Here is a 21,025-nt window from a genome sequence, read left to right on the forward strand (position 1 = left end):
TATACATTTTGGGTCCCAAAGTCTCTGCGACGATAGCAGGAAGCCAACGAGTGTTGGAAGCGCCATAAGATCGGGCCCATACCTTTTGCTGGGCTGTAAACCGGGGAATCTCGTCGTGTTCGACCCTCTTGTCTTGGGACTGCCGTACATGTTCCTGGACCGTTTGAGGGCGGAGCATATCCAAAACAGTCCATGGCTGCCGACCCAAAAGAAGTTCAGCTGGAGTTTTCCCAGTGGTTGCATGTGGTGTGGTTCTGTAAGCAGAAAGGAAGGAGTCCAGCTGCTGGGGTGACAGGGACTGTTGTTTACTTGTAGCCACAGTAGCTTTGAAATAGCGTTTGAAGGTCTGTACAAACCTTTCTGCTTGACCATTTGTAGCCGGGTGGTAAGGTGCGGTCAACTTGTGTTTGATGTTGTGGGCAGTCAGGAAACCCTGAAACTCCTGGCTTGTGAATTGTGCACCGTTGTCTGTGACAATTTCTCTGGGGAATCCAAACGTAGCAGCGAGATGTAACAGTATGGAAATCGTCGCCTTAGTCGTTGGCTGAGTAACAGGAACGACCTCAGGCCACTTTGAATGGGCATCAATAATGATCAAAAAGGTGTGTCCTCTGATCGGGCCTGCAAAGTCCAAGTGTAGGCGAAACCAGGGAACCGTGGGCCAAGTCCAGGGCTGGACGCACCCTCGAGGAGGGTCTCTCGCAGTTTGTGCACATCCAGCACACGCATTCACATATGTCGTGATATCGGAGTCGAGGTTCGGCCACCACACATAGCCTCGGGCCTTTTGTTTCATACATGTGCCCCCGGGATGACCAGTATGTAGCAATTCCAGAATGTGTCTCCGGAGGGTCTGTGGAACGATCACTCGGTCTCCCCATAAAACACAGTTGCCAGACACAGTTAATTCCAGACGCCTACGGAAGTAAGGCTCATAATCCTGTGTGACAGTTGCAGGCCAACCGTACCGTACCCAGGAGAGTATTGTCTTAAGGAAGGTATCCTTGGCTGTATGGGCTGCTACTTCCCCGGAAGACAGAAAGGACAGGCTGGTGTAGCGACAACTCTTGACAGGTGGAGAAGAGTCTGTTAATGTCCTTGTCAGACGGGACATGGCGTCTGCATTAGCGTTGGCATCATGGCTGCGATACTGGATTTTGTAGCTATATGCTCCCAAGAATAGGGCATAGCGTTGAAGACGGGCTGCAGTCGTCTGGGAGATGCCTTTGTCAGGGCTAAAGATCTGAAGGAGTGGTTTATGATCAGTCAGTATGGTGAATTCCCTACCATACAGGTAAAGATGAAACTTCTTAATTGCCCATATGAGCGCCAGAGCCTCTTTGTCAATGTGAGAGTAATTGCTTTCTGCTTTTGTCAAGGACCTGGAGGCGAATGCCACAGGTTTCTCTGACCCATCTGGTAAAACGTGAGATAGTACAGCCCCTAGACCATAGGGTGAGGCATCACAAGCCAAGGTGAGAGGCCTTTGGAGGTCATAGTGCACGAGCATGCGTGACGCCAACAGCTTTCGCTTAGAAACTTCAAAAGCACGTTGGCAGGCAGCCGACCAGTTCCATCTGGAGTGTTTCTCCAAAAGCTTGTTTAATGGAAACAAAGTGTGTGCTAGATCCGGCAGGAATTTGTGGTAATAGTTCAGCAAGCCCAGGTATGATCGCAGCTGCTGGACGTTGGTCGGGGCTGGAGCTTTTACTAAAGCATCAACTTTGGCTTCCGTGGTGTGTATACCCTCTGCATCCACAAGGTGGCCACAAAACTCCAATTTAGGTACCATGAATTGGCATTTCGCCAAGTTCACTTTTAGACCCTGCTCTTGGAGTCTGGCCAACACCAGCTCCACGTTACACTTGTGTTCCTGGTCCGTCAGGCCCGTGATGAGCATGTCATCTAACAGGCACTGTGTGAAAGGAATGTCCGCCAAAATCTCATCCATTTTGCGTTGCCAAATAGCTGGGGCGGAGGCTACCCCAAACACCATCCGATTGTATTCATACAGTCCCTTGTGAGTGTTGATTGTTAGAAACTTGCGGGACGAAGGGTGGACCTCAAACTGTAAATAAGCTGGCCTGAGATCAAGCTTGGTGAACTTTTGACCTCCTGCAAGAGAGGCAAAAATGTCATCTACTCTGGGTAGGGGATACTGGTCTATCTCCAGTTGAGAATTTAGTGCCATGCGGAAATCGCCACAAATGCGTAAGTCCCCATTCGCTTTCTTTACTGGTACAACTGGTGATGCCCACTCGCTGTGCTCTACCTTTGAGATGACACCTTGTTCCTCCAGCCGGCTTAGTTCAGCTTCCACACCTGCTCGGAGTGCGAAAGGTACCGTCCGAGCTTTGAAGAACCTAGGCTGGGCATTGGGTTTCAGCCTGAGTCTCACACAGTCATGCTTTATTTTTCCCAAATGGTTATCAAAGACTTGCGGGAATCGCTGTTTCAGGGATTCCACCCATCCCTCTTCATCCCCTGATGGGATGGTCACGGTGTTGCAGGGGTTAATGGCTATGTCTGGCATGCCAAAGTGAGCAATCCAGTCTCTCCCAAAAAGAGGGGGTCCCCCATGTTCTAGGATATATAATGGCATTCTCTTTGTCTGACCCTTGTAGGATACCTGTACTTTCACGTACCCCAGTGGGTGGAGTATCTGCTTTGAATATGTCTGCAGTTTGATTGGTGTTGGACGGACAGTTGTTCGGATCAGAAGTTTTCTCCATTGTTTCTGGGTGATAACTGAAACTGCTGCTCCTGTGTCTACATCCATCTTGAGTTTCTTTCCTTCCACGGTTACCTCTACAGTCATTGCTGAGGGTGCTGAATGCATATGATGTATGTCCAATCTGTGGAGCACTTCCTCATCCTCTGATTCAGATGACGATGTATATCTTCCCACCATATATGCCTTTGTCCTGGGGTTCAGAGGTTGTTTATTTCGCACCTTCTTACTACGGCAGACTCGTTTCAGATGGCCTGCCTTACCACAATTATGACAGAGCTGATCCTTAAACCGGCAGACTTTGTGATCATGGTCTGTATTCCCACAACGGTAGCAAGCTGACGTCCTGGTTGGTGAGGTTCTATATTTACAGTTAGCTGCAGTTTGCTTGACTGCTGTTCTGAAAACTTCCTCTTTAACCTCTCCCCTTCTGCTCTGGGGGTTCAAAGCTTCTGTATCTTTCACAGCCATTTCCATCACTGAAGCTATCTCAATTGCCTTTGTAAGGGTAAGGTCTTTCTCTGTTAACAGTCTCTTTTGGCTAGACTCACTATTCAGTCCCATGACAAACTTATCCCTCAGTGCAGTTGGTAAATACTCCCCAAAAGAACAGGTTGAGGCTAGTCTGCGAAGGGCGAGCACATAAGCCTTAATATCTTCACCTGGCTGCTGCTGCCGCTGATAGAACCGGAATCTTTCTGCAATCTCTAGTGGTTTAGGCTGGAAGTGATTCCCTAACAGTGTTAGGAGCTCTGCCAAAGTCTTAGTTGCTGGTTTTTCAGGGAAAAGGAGATCCCTAAGAGTGTCATATGTCCTAGCACCACTATCAGTGAAGCAAGCCATCATTAGGCTGAAAACAAAACAAACACATCAGAGAGATAGCAAAAAAATTAGGTGTGGCCAAATCAACTGTTTGGAACATCCTTAAAAAGAAAGAACGCACCGGTGAGCTCAGCAACACCAAAAGACCCGGGAGACAACAGAAAACAACGGTGGTGGATGACCGAAGAATTCTTTCCCTGGTGAAGAAAACACCCTTCACAACAGTTGGCCAGATCAAGAACACTCTCCAGGAGGTAGGTGTATGTGTGTCAAAGTAAACAATCAAGAGAATACTTCACCAGAGTAAATACAGAGGGTTCACCGCAAGATGTAAACCATTGGTGAACCTCAAAAACAGGAAGGCCAGATTAGAGTTTGCCAGACAACATCTAAAAAAGCCTTCACAGTTCTGGAACAACATCCTATGGACAGATGAGACCAAGATCAACTTGTACCAGAGTGATGGGAAGAGAAGAGTATGGAGAAGGAAAGGAACTGCTCATGATCCAAAGCATACCACCTCATCAGTGAAGCATGGTGGTGGTAGTATCATGGCAAGGGCATGTATGGCTGCCCATGGAACTGCTTCTCTTGTATTTATTGATGATGTGAGTGCTGACAAAAGCAGCAGGATGAATTCTGAAGTGTTTCGGGCAATATTATCTGCTCATATTCAGCCAAATGCTTCAGAACTCATTGGACGGCGCTTCACAGTGCAGATGGACAATGACCCGAAGCATACTGCGAAAGCAACCAAAGGAAAGAAGGGAAAGAAGTGGAATGTTATGCAATGGCCAAGTCAATCACCTGACCTGAATCTGATTGAACATGCATTTCACTTGCTAAAAAGAAAAATTAAGAGAAAATGCCCCAAGAACATGCAGGAACTGAAGACAGTTGCAGTAGAGGCCTGGCAGAGCATCACCGGGGATGAAACCCAGCGTCTGGTGATGTCTATGCATTCCAGACTTCAGGCCGTAATTGGCTGCAAAGGATTTGCAACCAAATATTAAAAGTGAAAGTTTGATTTATGATTGTTAATCTGTCCCATTACTTTTGGTCCCTTAAAAAGTGTGAGGCACATATACAAACTGTTGTAATTCCTACACCGTTCACCTGATTTGGATGCAAATACCCTCAAATTAAAGGTGAACGTCTGCAGTTAAAGCACATGTTGTTTGTTTAATTTCATATCCATTGTGTTGGTGTATAGAGCTAAAAAGATTAGAATTGTGTCGATGTCCCAATATTTATGGACCTGACTGTATATACAGTGCCTTGAAAAAGTATTCATACCCCTTGACATTTTCCACATTTTTTCATGTTACAACCAAAAATATAATGTTTTTTATTGGGATTTTAAGTGATAGACCAACAAACATAAAAAGTGTCCAATTGTGAAGTGGAAGGAAAATAATAAATGCTTTTCCAAGTTATTTACAAATAAATATCTGAAAAGTGTGGTGTGCATTTGTATTTAGCCCCCCTGAGTCAAAACTTTGTAGAACCACCTTTCACTGCAATTACAGCTGCAAGTCTTTTTGGGGAGGTCTCTACCAGCTTTGCACATCCAGAGAGTGAAACTTTTGCCCATTCTTCTTTGCATAATAGCTCAATCTCTCAGATTGGATGGAGAGCATCTGTGAACAGCAATTTTCAAGTCTTGCCACAGATTCTCAATTGGATTTAGGTCTGGACTTTGACTGGGCCATTCTAACACATGAATGTGCTTTGATCAAAATCATTCTATTGTAGCTCTGGCTGTAGCTTTAGGGTCGTTGTCCTGCTGGAAGGTAAACCTCTGCCCCAGTCTCAAGTCTTTTGCAGACTTCTAAGATAGCCCTATATTTGCAGACTTCTAAGATAGCCCTATATTTGGCTCCATCCATCTTCCTATCAACTCTGACCAGCTTCCCTGTCCTTGCTGAAGAAAAGCATCCCCACAACATGATGCTGCCACCACCATGTTCCACGGTGGGGTTGATGTGTTTAGGGTGATGTACGGTGTTGGTTTTACACCACACAAAACCTTTTTCTTTTAGGGCAAAAAGATCAATTTTGGTGTCATCTGACCAGAGCACCTTCTTCCACATGTTTGCTGTGTCCCCCACATGGTTTCTTGCAAACAGCAACAATAGTTTTCTTCTTGCCACTCTTCCATAAAGGCCAGATTTCTGTAGTGCATGACTAATAGTTTTCCTGTGGACAGATTCTCCCACCTGAGCTGTGGACCTCTGCAGCTCCTCCAGAGTCACCATAGGTGGATGGGCATGTCTTGGTAGGTTTGTGCCATACTTTTTCCATTTTTTAATGATGGATTGAACAGTGCTCCATGAGATATTCAAAGCTTGGGATATTTTTTATAACCTAACCCTGCTTTAAACTTCTCCACAACTTTATCCCTGACCTGTCTAGTGTGTTCCTTGGCCTTCATGATGCTGTTTGTTCCCTAAGGTTCTCTAATAAACCTGAGGGCTTCACAGAACAGCTGTATTTATACTGAGATTAAATTACACACAGGTGGACTCTATTTACTAATCAGGTAACTTCTGAAGGCAATTGGTTCCACTAGATTTTAGTTAGGGGTATCAGAGTACCCCTAACCCCTACCCCTTGCTGAATATGCATGCACGCCACACTTTCCAGATATTGTTTTATTTATAAAAAAATTTTGAAAACTTTTTATCATCTTCCTTCAATTATGTGCCACTTTGTAATGATCTATCACATAAAATCCCAATAAAATAAAGTTACGTTTTTGGTTGTAACATGACAAAATGTAGAAACTTTCAAGGGGTATTAATACTTTTTCAAGGCACTGTGTGTGTATATATATATATATATATATATATATATATATATATATATATATATATTTATATTTATATGGAAAATAAAGATGGAAAAGCTCTTGACTTGCCTAGGAGCTTGTCAAAAATCATCCAAGTGTGTTTATTACATTTCTTTGCTACAGTAAACCTTCCATGTCACCCCATATATGATCTCTCCTCTCTATATCCCTCTAGCAGGAGAAGGAGGTACTGAAATCACTGCCATCCCCTGGAACCGAAATAGGCTAATGGGCAGGAGTTAGGACTAAAGCACAGAATTAAAGCTATATTAAACTCATACAACCACATTTTTATGGGTACCCAGGAGGTTTATGCCATAATGTGCTAGTATTCCCTTATATTTGAACATTATGACAGACTTACCTGTCAAATGGATCCCTCCAGCGCTGAGCTGTCACCGTTCCTTCAGGTCCAGCTTTTCCCATTCTTCCTTTCAGGTGCTCTTTGGCCACTTAAATGGCCGGGCCACAGTGATATCACTCATGTGCATGAGAGTCACTTCTCCATGGCATGGTGCCGTAAAAGTGGTTTGAACTGGGCATGCGCTGCTTAGATAACATTACCACGGGCAAATCACGAGAGGCATTTTTTTTAAAAATTTACTTTTATACTGCTTAAAAAAAAATAACACTCCTTAATGGTTCTTTGGTATTTTAAGGCTTATTTTTTTTTTTTTTAACTTGAAACGAATAATTAAAAATCATCATATGTAAAAAGTCTTATAATGTAATCCTTTCATAAATCAGAGAGTTATCTGTATAAATCTTGCCGCATTATAGGCTCTATTCACAAAGCTAGTATAAGGCATCCTTATTTAAAAGAAAAAAGGGGGGGGGGTATTTTCAGCCCAAAGAGATGTGAAAATTACAGTCATTTGGATGAAACAAAGATTCTTATCCTTTTGTTAAAGCTTTGAAAATTGAGCCTTATATGTGTTCTATGATACCATCTGATTACTGTTACTAAAGGACAATTGCAGAGAACAAAGTATTTGCTTATCAGTTAGATCTGCAGATATAGAGATATCAATTAAAGAAATAATGTACCTGAATTTGTAGTGAAAACAGACTCCTCTAATCTCTTGCACTAAAGCTGTCCATACACCAGTAGGATTTTGTTTGAAGTTTTTAGATTTAAGAAAAGTTGCTTGATATTCTAATTATTAGAATATACATCAACATTCATTTTTGACCATAGTGATGAGAAAATGTGAAGGAGCAGAATGGAAATTTTTTAACCTATGTAATGTGCTGGATATTTATTGAGTTTAATGAATCTTTGCAGTCAAAATAAGTAGTAAACACCAAAGCTGACCTTACACTTGTAGAATTTTGTTTTAATTTTTGTTTTTTAAGAACAGTCAATTTTCTGATCGTTAGTGGGTCAAATAATGTTCATTTTTTTATCGCAGTAATAAGAAATGTCAAAGGAGTAGGATAGAACAAACTAATTTCTAACAGTGTATGTAGCTTTCATTCAGAAAATCACATTCATTCCAAAATCAAACGTTAGTAGCAAGCAAATATTTTAAGTACTTTCAAACAACATTTGTCAAGTCTATCATTCATTTAATGTAGTGAGAATATTCACACATGTGTGGCCAGTTTAGGACTAGGCGCTGTTCTTAAAGCCTTACTCCAGCTAAAACATTTAATTTTGCATATATTGGGGCAGAGTTAGAGCTTTGTTCATGTTTAAGGTTTAATTCAGCTTTAAGTGTTATGCGTGACTACCATGTCACAGTATTAGGAAAATCATTCTGAAAGAATCAATCCACCATCAATTTAATTTTGTCCCCAAAGTTATAACCACTGGTAATATTTCACCGGTCCTAAACTAGGACACTCCCAAAGCAGAGAACAAAACCATTGACAAACAGAGCATTCTACTATAGCAAAGACAGTTAATTTGTATTTATCACAAAAAAGCAGGTAGTAATTGGTGCAAATCTGTTATTCATTACTATTCTAGCTCTGGATAAAGATTATTTTTGGATTACCGGAGGTAGAAAAAGACAATATAAGTTTTTTTTTTCTTGCAGTTAGTAATTCTTATTTTGAACACCAAGATGCATCATATGTAGATATATATACCATTTACCCATTTTCTATTTTGTTTTACAGGCATACATAAGACTAACATCAATGCACATGGTCCATAAACAGAGAAATATATAACTTACACTTCAACTTCTCAAAAAGTAAGATCATTATAAATTAATATAAAATAATAAAAGTACACATAGATTTAGCATTATATTAAAATAAATGTGTATCTAGATTACCTATAGCCAGTGGCATTGAAGCAGGGAAGATCTCATATCACAGTGTCATCTAGCAGTAAAAGGAGAATGTCTGAGCCTTGGGTACCGTTTTCAATTACCAGGAACACCTTTAAAGCAAACCTGTGGCTATATAATAGCTACAATACCACACTTACTGTGCAATAAAAGCTCCTCCAGGTATCAGGATGTCTGGTCGAATTTTTAGTTCAGGGCTCAAACATGCAGTCATCTTTCTGGTTGCCATCTCTGCCTGCCCACTCCCTTCTCCCAAGTTTATTGGTTACCCGTAACAATGATGGGCCAGTAGCACAGTTCCTGATGTGGCAAAAGGTGGACAGAGCTGTCATAGTATTGAGAGTCCATCATGGGGTGCTTAGCCCGGTATTGGGGACTCATTAAGCACTGAAATCAGGATGCCTTCACTACAAAGCAAGAGGTGTTTTCATAGCTTTTGTACTGCTGCAAATTAATTATAAATTCCATTATTTCAGATATTTTTAGCACTTCAGAACATGTTCTTTAGGTTAATTTTGTTTAAACACCATGCACAAATAATAGGACATACATTAAAAGTTAACTAATTTTAAAGGGGGTTGTATTAGGCAGAATAGGCATATTCTGCAATCTGGTATTCTGGAAAAGAGGCTTGATGTTTTCAAATTTCAGGGAGCCTGGTAATACATCAAGCAAAATAAATTATATAGTGTTATCTGGATAATGGGCTAATGTGGAATTGATTCCTAGTCACTGACCTGAAATAAAAAATCAGAATGAGGTCAGAACCGATCCCTATACTTGTCCAAATCAGTGCTATTGGATTAGAACCACAGCCAGTCAAAAAACATATTTAGAAGAAAGGGTCACCATAGGCTCTTGCAGGTTCCTTTAAATTATATGCAGACCTGAATTATCTTTTAAAAGATATTTCAATAAACATGACTATGTCTATGGTTCAGTCGCATTCTATAGCTGCTACTGCAGCTATATAGCTGTGAAGAAGGGAGGTGTAAGAGCAGAAATATCTTTTGCAGGGAAATAAATAACCGTCAGTTGAAAAATATCCAACATGACCTATCCAGATGCTCCTCCCAAGACTGATTGGCTGCGGATGTCTGTGAAGGTCTGGTACCAACACACATTGGAACCCATTTGTGCTCATTTCTGTGGAGTCCTTTCATCTACTAGATTCCAGACAATGGGGACCTTTGTGCTGTAGTCTTATAATGTTTTATTTGAAACCAGTGTAAACTAATCTTATTACCTTAAAATAAATTAACTGGTTATGATCGTTACTGTTGTACTTGGAGCAACTAAAAATTTGCTCTGGGTTAAATAAAATGAGTCCATTTTGTGATTAGTACTTCTACAAATCCTATGTATGCATTCATGAGCACAGTAATTCATTTACACAAAATATCAGATATATGTACCCATGTTGTATTACAAAGGGAATGGATGATATGTTCAGAATAAAGCCAATGGTTTCTATCATCCACTTGAGTTCACCAGGGGAGAATTTGATATGTTTCTGCTCTTGTCAGCTATAAAATGCACAGCAGTGAAGCTGGTGCACATTTTGTCCCTTGTGAAAGATGGAAGGTGGTTGCTATGGGAACCCATCCACCAATATAAGAATTTCAAGGATGCTCCTGGAGCATCTCTATTCACACAAATTAACTGTTTCACTGCATACCAACTGTAATTAAAATCAAAAATAACTAATGATGGTTGAAAGAAGGCTGACTGTGCCATTTTGTCCCTAGCTATGACAACATGGACAAATAGGAAAAGTTGCAATTTTTGACAAATGGGTCACATTAGGCGGTCAGTGTCACATTATAGTAGCTTGTGGTGTGTAAAAACAAACTTTGGAAGTAGATCCGTGTCTACTAATGATAAATGTATGATATGGGAAAGATTAAAATATAGAACAGATTAAAAAATACCTGTTTGGTAAAGACAATTGACCCCAAAACCATTATAGGTTATTTGTAACTGTAAAACATTTACAGCATGTTCAGTGGCTGTAATATTGTTGGTCATTGGGCAGCACAATAGTTAAAGGGTATGCACTTTTGTTGGGTCCTGGGCTTAACTGCTAAACTCAGCTATCCGGGGAAATATCTGCATGAGTTGTATTATCTCCCTGTGTTTATACAGTTTTTTAATGGTTTCCTCCCACAATCTGAAAGCATTCCGATAGGTAAAGGTCCTACCAAACTTTCCCTGTTGCCTATGAGTGAGGTGGGAACATTAGACTGTGAGCAACTTCGGGGGACAAGACTTACGTGAAGTGTTCTAGGCACCCTGTAAAGGATTGCATAATATATCAGCGTTGAAATAATATTGGAAATAATATAGATTTTTTTGCATTTCATGCAAACTTACCTTCATCCCCTGGCTCTTCCCAACTTGTCTTTTCTGTTCCTCGTCGGCTTTGTTCCCTATCAAAATCTTCTGCACTCCATCAGGTGCATACTAAAACATAATGTTATATGTATTAATATCAAAATTACTTAAAAATGATATTTAAAAAGTCTAAATGTATTAGCATAGGTTAGTTCAGGGATCAGGCCACCATAAATCGATATTTTAGTTATGTGTTGAGGCCAGTTGGCCACCAATGTCATAAATACCAGCAGTGAGGACTTCCTGCAGGAGCTGGCAGCTCTGTCTGTCATCTGGAGAGGTTTACCCCCTACTTTAGTCTTCGTACTGTACAATTATTGAGAAATCCCACAGAAATCGTGGCAGCCACTTGTAACAGTAATGATAAATAGTGAGTGTGGCCAAATAACACTTTAATGGGGGGAGGCCTAAAAGAGAAGTCTGGAGTCTAAAGTATGATACAAATTAATGTTGTTTTATAGGTTATAGGCTGGACCCTCTCTTAGCCCAATAGCAGCAAGGCTTTGTTATTACCCAGGTGGCTACAGACTCTTCCATCACTATCTTCTGGCACCATCCTCTTACACCATTGCCCCAGGCATTATCTTCCTCTTACCCCAATACCCCTCCTGCTGCTTATTCACATAAATCCAGCTGAGGGCCCCCTAAAGGTAGTAGCAGCACAAGTGCTGTTTTGGGGCACCACTCTTCTTTCCCTTCTGAATGCAGATATCAGGTGTCCAAAATATTTGTAACCATTCTACAATGATGCACAGCAAGTGAAATGGCTGTGGGCCCACAGTTCAGAGAATACTCTCATTCATGAAATGCAGTGGTCCTCAACTCCGGTCCTCAGGGCCCACTAACAGGCCAGATTTGTATTACCTTGGGGAGATGCAGACTAGAGTACTGCAATCACTGAGCAGCAAATTATATCACCTGGGATGTATTTTAGTTATATTGCAAACCTGGCCTGTTAGTGGGCCCTGAGGACCAGGGTTGAGGACCACTGATGTAATGCATATCCAATCAGGCATTCTGTAACTGCAGGCAATTGGGGAGGGTAACATGACAATATCAGAGCTTCCCAACTGGCAGCTATTACATTCACTGCGGCCACCGTATCATGCTTACAAAAATTCCTGGGCATTACAGAGATTGCTCTGATTCTGAAAAATGACCCTGCAAAAGCATCACAAGTCTGGTATTACAGGTCAGTTTTTAAGTATGATTATAAATTGGAGCTCGGTCCCTGATCTGTGTTTGCAAGCAGGTAGAATGGGGACCTCAAGAGTCTGTTTAGAGCCATGATTTCTCTTTGATTGGTCACACCAATCAGCAGGGGACCACAGTGAAGGGGGGAAGGTCATCCCCTAAGTGTGATTATCAGGCCATGTGATCACTCCAAGCCTACATGCAGTGGGACTATGGAGAACAAATGTAGCCCCCCCCCCCTTTAACAGGAAGTCAGATCAATGCAGAAAAAAAAAAAAGTTTGGCAATTCGGAGGAGGCTGAGCACAATAGAAGGTACTTTTTTGAGTTAAGAATATATTCTTAACTATAATTTTTTTTAGTGTATACATGTTAGAGGTTATATCAGCAATTTAGTTTATTGTTAAACAGTTAGAACAAAGGGCTTGAACACTTTTTGGTGTTGCATAATTACAATTTTACATTTTCCATTATTTTACAAAGAAAATGTTTAAAAGTTAAAGTGGTTGTAAACCTTAGATATGAAATAAGAACCAAGCATATCCTTCTATAGTGTGCGTTTGTCTTAATCCAGAGCACCAAGTGTCATTTCTCTCAGCTGTTTCCTTCCTCGTGACATGTTTTCCTAACACCAAGAAAGAAATGGTGACAGGGGAGGGCACAGTCTGTGATTGACAGCCTCAGCTCTGCTCCTGTGTGCTGTATGAAGGGGGGTTTGTACCTTCCCTCCAATCAGCTCTCAGAGCTCTCCTCACTGTACCTTCAGCCTCCCACTCCCTTCTTTTCAGAGCTGAGGGATCCTGGGTAAATTCTGCACTTTGAATGTATGTAGGGGAAAGAGGGCTGTAAATAGACAGGTACAACTTATGTAGGAAGATTTGTTTAATCTCTGTGTATACCTTGAGGCCAGTCACTTCACTGGGAATATGCAAAGGTTTACAGCCACTTTAAGAAGTATACATTGTTTATTACTGTACACACTTTTCAAAATTACATTGTATTTGTGTGTGGACATATTCCCTATTTAATATAAATATAGGTTTGACAAATGGAGCATAGTAAGATGTAAAAAAACATATGGATACTAGTCTTTTAATTCTTTAGGATCTATATTTTGTGGGAAAACATGGTTTTTAATTTATACTTAATGTAATTGGTCATCATATTTGGTTATGGGCTATAAATACCACAATATACAAACTGGGGTAATTTATAAAATTGGATAAAAAAAGCATGTCTGTTAATCTATACCAATAAACTGGATTTCAGCTGTTTATAGTGTAGTTTAGAAAAAAAATGTTGAGTTGATTGGTTGCTTTGAGCAAAGGATATGTAAATGTATCCAGTTTTCATAAATTATTTAAAGTAAATGATAATAAAAATACCTCATCTACATCACTGGCCCATTTCATTATATGCTGGTAGGAGCGTTCACTTGTTATGTCGTACACTAAAAATATTCCCTAAAACAAATAAAAAAATAGAATTAGTGATACAAACTTAAAGCTTTAAATGTTTCACAAATCTCCCTGATTAAAAAAAAAGATCTTCTAGGATTGATTGTGTAGCCCTGGCTATGTCTCCAGTTTCTTAACCACTTACCGACCACCCTATAGCGGTTTTACTGTATATATGTGATCTGACATTTTATCTGCAGGGGTTGCACGTGTGCCACCACCAGGACTCTTCTGCTGTAATTATTCACAGCAGAAGCGGATCTGTGGGTGCCGGGCACTTGATGTCCGCTGGCACACGCCGATCATCGAGCAGAGACTCAGAATGGAGGTATGCCTATGGAAACAAGGCCGAGCTTTGTTCTGATAGGGGGGGTGGGATTGATTTCACGTAACTGCAAAGAAGGCCCTAAAACCCATCTCTTCCCCTTGTAAAAGCAGCACATACAGCACACAAACACTGGCTAGGCACACAGTTATCCCTATGATCATTCTAGAGGTTTAACCCTTTCCCAGACAGTGTCATTAGTACAGTGGCAGTGCATATTGTACTGATCACTGTATTAGTGTCACTGGTTCCAGCAAAGTGTCAGTAGCGTCTGATTGTCTGCTGCAATATTGCAGTCTCGCTATAAGTCGCTGATCGCTGCCATTAATAGTATAAAAAATAAAAATTCCATAATAATCCCATAATAATTCATGTAAACTAATCAATGTATACCTTTTTGGATTTTTTTTTTACCAGAAACATGTAGCAGAAAACATATTGGCCTAAATTTATGAAGAAAATTGATTTTTAATTTTTTTTTTTAATTGGATGTGTTTTTTAGCAGAGAGCAAATATAATTTTATTTATTTTTTTTGTTTTCAAAATTCTGTTTTTTTTTTTTTGTTTTTTTTTATCGCAAAAAATAAAAAATGCAGTGGTGATCAAATACCACCAAAAGAAAACTCTATTAGTGGGGGGAAATATTTCATAATTTTTCTTTGGGTACAGCGTTGCATAACTGTGCATTTGTCAGTAAAAGTAAGGCAGTGCCAAATTGCATAAAGTGGCCTGGTCTTCTAGAGGTCAAGTGGTTAATATACATGGGAGTAACATACAGTACATAAAAATGTAAGTTAAAAAAAATAAATATATTTAGTTTGACATATCACTTCCAGATGTTCAAAAATCAGCATGCAGAGTTGCGTGCACCATGGATTTTAAATGAATTAAAAGAAAAACATTTGTTCTGTTAATTTTGAAAAGACTTTATTTTAACAATTAAACTAACAATAAAATATAAGAGACTATTACTGTACCAGCAGAACACATTTAAGCAATAAATGACAATAAACAGAAAGTGAGAAAAGCTCCCATGGCGTGTCTACATTTTGGTAGCTGTGCCTGTTTCTCTCAACGCAGACAAGTCATGGTTCTGGAGCTGACAAATGTTGGAGAAGGTGGAGGGAGCATTTGGGCAAGGGGTTTGTCCCCAATATACTGATATAACTTTTGCTAGTAGGGAAACAGAGGGGCTATTGTTAGGTAACGCCGGAATGGCATGAGAACGTAGTAGCCTATGTGGCTATATTGACAGCATGGATTGCATGAGACAGACTGAGCTAAGCTCACCTTTCTGACATACTGGCAGGACTTATCTCATGCAACACTGCCTGTCAATACAGTCCCATTAATCGCTAAGGTCTCCACTAGTGCTGGCAATACCTAACAATAGTCCTAGCATTTCAGCACCTGCCTCCCCACCAGCATTGGCTTTCAATGGCCCAGTTGACAGAGATTTTTTTTTCAGTTGCCAATAGTGACCAAGAATTTTCTGCCCAAGGTATAATAGTAATTGAAAAGCAAACATTTTTAGGGTTGGCGCAGTATATAGTATAACCGTATAATAGTCATAGTCGTGACCATTTATCTTTTCCCACCGCAGTCAAAGCAATGTTGAACAAGTAGATAAAAACTCCTGCGCTTGACAGAGATGTGGCGGTTATGGGTCTCTAAATCTCTGGGTATAAGCACAGATTTTGCTGCCCTCCTGGGGTCAGGGGAAACCCGATGAGAACATTGTGTAAAGAACAAAAAGAGGGCACGCCGGCCTTGTGCATTACCCAAATGGAGTTTATTAAAATGAAATAAAAGGAAATATACTCACAAACATAAAAATGTAAAAAGCATATCGATCCACAAATGGACCCAAAGTGACCAGGTCGTCAGGACAGTGTCCAGCATGCCAGAGGGCCTTCCGAGATGCCTGACGCATTTCAAGGGGGGATCCCCTCTACCTCAGACCCAGTCAATCTGACTCTGAAGAAGAGGGGATTCCCCCCCTCGAAATGCGTCAGCCATCTTGGAAGTTCCTCTGGCGTGCTGGACACTGTCCTGATGACCTGGTCACCTTGGATCCATTTGTGGATCAATACTCTTTTTTTTTTTTTAATTTTTATGTTTGTGAGTATATTTCATTTTAATAAACTCCATTTGGGTAATGCACAAGGTCGGTCCGCCCTCTTTTTGTTCTTTGCACAGTTAAAGCAATTCTTCATGGTCAAAGCTGTGATTGGATAGTGAAGGAACAGCAGATAATTTCTGTTTTCTCCTCCACTCAGAAAACTCTTGATTGGCTAACGGAACTGCTCCTTCCTCACCAGTAAGGGAGACTAGGGCAAACACAGTTCGAGTTACCATTTTAAAATACATATATATTTTTATTAAATGCAAAACTTGAATAAATTCGTTATTTTCTTATATTAGCGTACGCTTTCAACAATTCATTCAAATGACATCCAGTCCAGCAAGTCTTTACACTACATAGTTTATGGTAAATTTTGCTTGATCTGACTGATTATAATCTCAAATGGATCTGAAACACAATCTAACTGTATGGAGAATCACGGCACAGATCACACCAGATTTTGTAAACCTTTTCTGAAAAGAAGGGAAATTTGTGCAACCATAAATAGCCTCACTCACTGATTGATCTCCAGGGTTGCAGAGTCCCTAGTGGACAGCCACACAACCCACAACTTTATCGGTAGGACCAGGATGTCAAAATAACAATAGACCCGGCATTTCAGTGCTTGCCTCCTGTGACGGACCCCTTCAGCACCCAGCTTTGGTGCTTCCATCAGTATACAGCTTCCTCCAGTCTGGACATAGGAACCAGTTATTATAGCTGACCATACAAGACTAGCCGGCAATAGTTTGTATGAGAACTGGAACTGTTTATTGCAAACTCACACAGAATTTATATAGTACACAAACAGGTGAGGCTGATCAAATTATCGTATGCAAAGGGAACTGTATACAAGAATATAATTTACATAATTAACCACATAAAAACCTGGAGATTTTACCCCCTTAATGACCAGGCCATTTTTTGCGATACTGCACTCAGTTACTTTAACTGACAATTGCGCAGTCTTACGATGCTGTGCCGAAATAAAACTGATGTTCTTTTTTCCCCACAAATAGAGCTTTTAGTGGTATTTGATCACCTGTGCGTTTTTTTGTTTTTTTTTTGCAGTATAAAACAAAAAAAGAGCGACAATTCTAAAAAAAAAACAAAAAAAAAAAAACAATATTTTTTACTTTCTGCTATAAAACATTCCCAATAAAAAAGAATACAAAAATCAAATGTTTTCATCAAGTTAGGCCAATATGTATTCTGCCATATTTTTTTAGTAAAAAAAAAAAATCCCAATAAGTGTCTACAAACTAGGGGACAGATTTATGTCATTTTATTTATTTGTTTATTTTTTTCTAGTAATGGCAACGATTAGCGATTTTTAGCAGGACTGCAACATTGCAGTGGACAGATCGGACACCTAACTGACACATTTGAGGGGACCAGTGACAATTATAAAGTAATCAGTGCTAAAAATATGCACGGTTACTATTCTAATGACACTGGCAGGGCAGGGGGCCATGGCTCCCTCTGCACAGAGGACCAGGGGATCTGTGCCTTCTACGGAACAATTTGTGAGGACCTCTTTGCAATCAGGCAATCTGGATTTACTCCTTCTTTCCCCTGGACATTACTTTGCCTTGTGTTGTAGCCCGGTCCAGTGCTCACCAATTTGGGAGATCCCAGTCACGTGCCAGAACCTTCCTGACCATTGCTGCATCATTATCATGCCATGCCTTTCACTGTGGACTGATTTCATTTTCAACGAATGTCAAATGAATTGAATCAGTAAAGGGGTTACACCTCTCTGGTCCCTGAAGAAGCCACTGTATGATGATCTATACCTCGTCGAAACATGTAAGACCTATGTGACCCATTGCTGTTCATAATTCAGCTATTGTATTTGTTAATCTTTATGTCTGTCTTTTAATGTTTTTTAAAAAAAATGTAATTTATATTTTGAATAAAATCTAAGTCTTTTATACAAATGGTCCTTGCTCAAGATTTTATATCACAGATCTTCATCAATCAATGCCTATAAAGTCCCATATTTTTGGTGAGGTACTGCCCGGACATCCACCCAGGCTTCGGCTTGACCGTGTGTCGGACCTGCCCCCAATCAATCTATATTTTCTGTAATATAAATAAATAGCCACACATGAGGTAGAGCACACCCCATATGTATTGGCATATATGTACACACATGATCATAGCTAAATACTGCAGTGCAGTTTCATGAAGGAAACTCGTTGGCAATTGCCAGTTTTGGAACCATGACTGTGCCGATTTGGAATTTACTAATGCATATTCACCTATTTGTACTCCTACTTTTCTTGTTCACGTGTTCACCTAGTTAAGGTCTCAGTTGTTTTAATTGGGAGTAATTAAATGTAGAACGACAATTTCTTCTCTTTATTCTTAGAGAATTAGGCCCCAAGTGAAAATGCAAAGGATCCCCTATGATTCACACAGAAAACATAAATGTCAGTTCATTTTACAGGTTGTATGCAGTTATAATTTTATCTAAATTTTTAAACAGGAATTTCAACTCATACTGTGTCCTTTTTTTAAACATTACAAAAGTGGCAGAACTATGTTTAAAAATGTATGCTATTATGAAAATGAACCTGTGCTAAGATATAATTATATACAGTATAAGAGACCCATTTCTCTATTATCTGTAAGAGACTGCCTATGGCCAACATCACCTTGTAACCGCCTCTGCCCTGACAGCATGAGAAGGTTGGAAGCTACTGATTAAATAATGACTTAACAGTAGGCAGTAATAAAAAGCGATATGTTCTTTTTACGTAACAGCTGTTTAGAGTCTCAGGAAGATGGCAGAGGTAGGTCTCTGAAAGTCCATCATTTTTGACATGCCATTCTATGCACGACAAACACATTCATCCTCTGATTTGGAGATAAGGAGGAAAATAAGAAGTGTAAACACGAAATCAAGATGGCTAAAATCAACTTTGAGAGACAAATAGCGGAGGATAGTAAAAAAAACCCAAAGAAATTCTTTAAATATATCAACAGCAAAAAAACTAGGGCAGAGCATATTGCACACATAATTAGCGATGATGGGAGGATGGTTACAGAGGACACTGAAAAAGCAACCGTGCTGAATTATTTTTTCTCGTCAGTCTTTACGCAGGAAAAGGAAGGGTACACTGACCATGACTGTATGGTTAGTAGTAATACACAGGACTTGCCACTATGGCTAACAGAGGGGGAAATCAGGGAAAGACTGGATAAACTTAACACAAACAAATCACCAGGCCCGGATGGCGTACATCCGAGAGTGCTCAAGGAACTCAGTATGGTTATATCTAGACCACTGTTCCTGATCTTTGCTGACAGTATTAGGACAGGAGATGTACCAGGGGATTGGAGGAAGGCTAACGTGATTCCGATATTCAAAAAGGGCCAGAGACATATCCCGGGAAATTATAGGCCTGTCAGTCTGACATCAATAATATGTAAACTTTTGGAGGGGATGATAAGGGACTATATCGTAGAGTATGCTAAAGACAACAACATCATCAGTAGTAACCAGCACGGGTTTACAAATGGGCGATCTTGTCAAACCAATCTCTTAGCATTCTACGAGGAAGTGAGCTGTGAGCTAGATAGGGGGAGACCAGTGGATGTGGTGTACTTGGATTTCGCTAAGGCGTTTGATACAGTTCCCCACAAGCGCTTACTTTATAAAATAAGGTCTGCAGGTATCGACAGCAGGGTTTGCTCTTGGATACGGAATTGGCTAAAAGGCCGTGTCCAAAGGGTAGTAATAAACAGCGCATACTCAGACTGGTCTGAGGTAGTAAGCGGGGTGCCCCAGGGCTCAGTCCTGGGACCAACCTTGTTCAATTTATTCATAAACAGCATTGAGGAAGGGATCAGTAGTTCGTTATCAGTTTTTGCAGATGACACAAAATTGGCCAGGGCAATAACTGCACAGCATGAAGCAGATATCCTACAGAATGACCTGGACAAAATTACGGAGTGGGCAACGACATGGCAAATGAGGTTTAATGTGGAGAAGTGTAAGGTTTTGCACTTGGGGACCAAAAACATAAAAACACAATACACGTTAGGAGGGGAACCCTTGGGGGAATCAAAAATGGAGAAAGATCTGGGAGTCTTAGTTGATGATAGATTAGGCAACAGCATGCAATGCCAAGCGGCAGCTTCCAAAGCCAACAGAATATTAGCATGCATAAAGAAAGGGATGTATTCCAGAGATAAGACTATAATCCTTCCACTTTATAAAACTCTGGTCCGACCGCATCTGGAGTATTCTGTCCAGTTCTGGTCGCCAGTCCTCAGGAGGGATGTGTTGGAGCTGGAGAAAGTCCAGAGAAGGGCAACTAAACTAATTAGGGGATTGGAGGACCTTACCTATGAAGAGCGGCTGCAATCGCTCGATTTATTTTCCCTGGAGAAAAGACGTCTGAGAGGGGACATGATAGCAATTTATAAATATCTTAATGGGGATCTCAGCTTAGAAGAAAAGCTGTTCATTCGAAGGAATTGCATGAGGACTCGAGGACATACAATGCGATTAGAGGAGAAGCGTTTTAACCTCAGGCAACGTGGGGGGTTCTTTACTGTTAGGGCTACAAGATTGTGGAATTGTCTACCACAAGAGGTGGTTTCTGCGGGTAGTATGGTGACTTTCAAAAGACTCTTAGACTTACATCTCAAGGATCAGGAGATTGAGGGCTATGTTAGATGATTACAGTCACACACACCTACACAGGTTGAACTGGATGGACTATTGTCTTTATTCAACCTCACCTACTATGTAACTATGTAACTATGCAGGGTGACTGAGAACCTGAAAACCCGACTTCTGCAGAAGTAAATTTC

The 21,025-nt window shown here is 40.4% G+C and overlaps 1 protein-coding gene across 1 annotated transcript in view; it reads right to left on the minus strand.

Annotated features, from left to right (window-relative positions):
- Window positions 1-21,025, minus strand: part of RAB15 (RAB15, member RAS oncogene family) — a 141,654-nt gene that overhangs the window by 43,523 nt on the left and 77,106 nt on the right. Inside the window, exons 4-5 of the mRNA XM_082275023.1 lie at window positions 13,677-13,754; window positions 11,078-11,167 (exon numbers count right to left, since the gene is read on the minus strand). Of these exons, the coding sequence (XP_082131149.1) occupies window positions 11,078-11,167; window positions 13,677-13,754 (168 nt within the window). The remainder of the gene's footprint in view (window positions 1-11,077; window positions 11,168-13,676; window positions 13,755-21,025) is intronic.

The sequence above is a fragment of the Pelophylax lessonae genome (assembly GCF_965119305.1).
Source record: "Pelophylax lessonae genome assembly, chromosome: 13".
Lineage (NCBI taxonomy): Eukaryota > Metazoa > Chordata > Amphibia > Anura > Ranidae > Pelophylax > Pelophylax lessonae.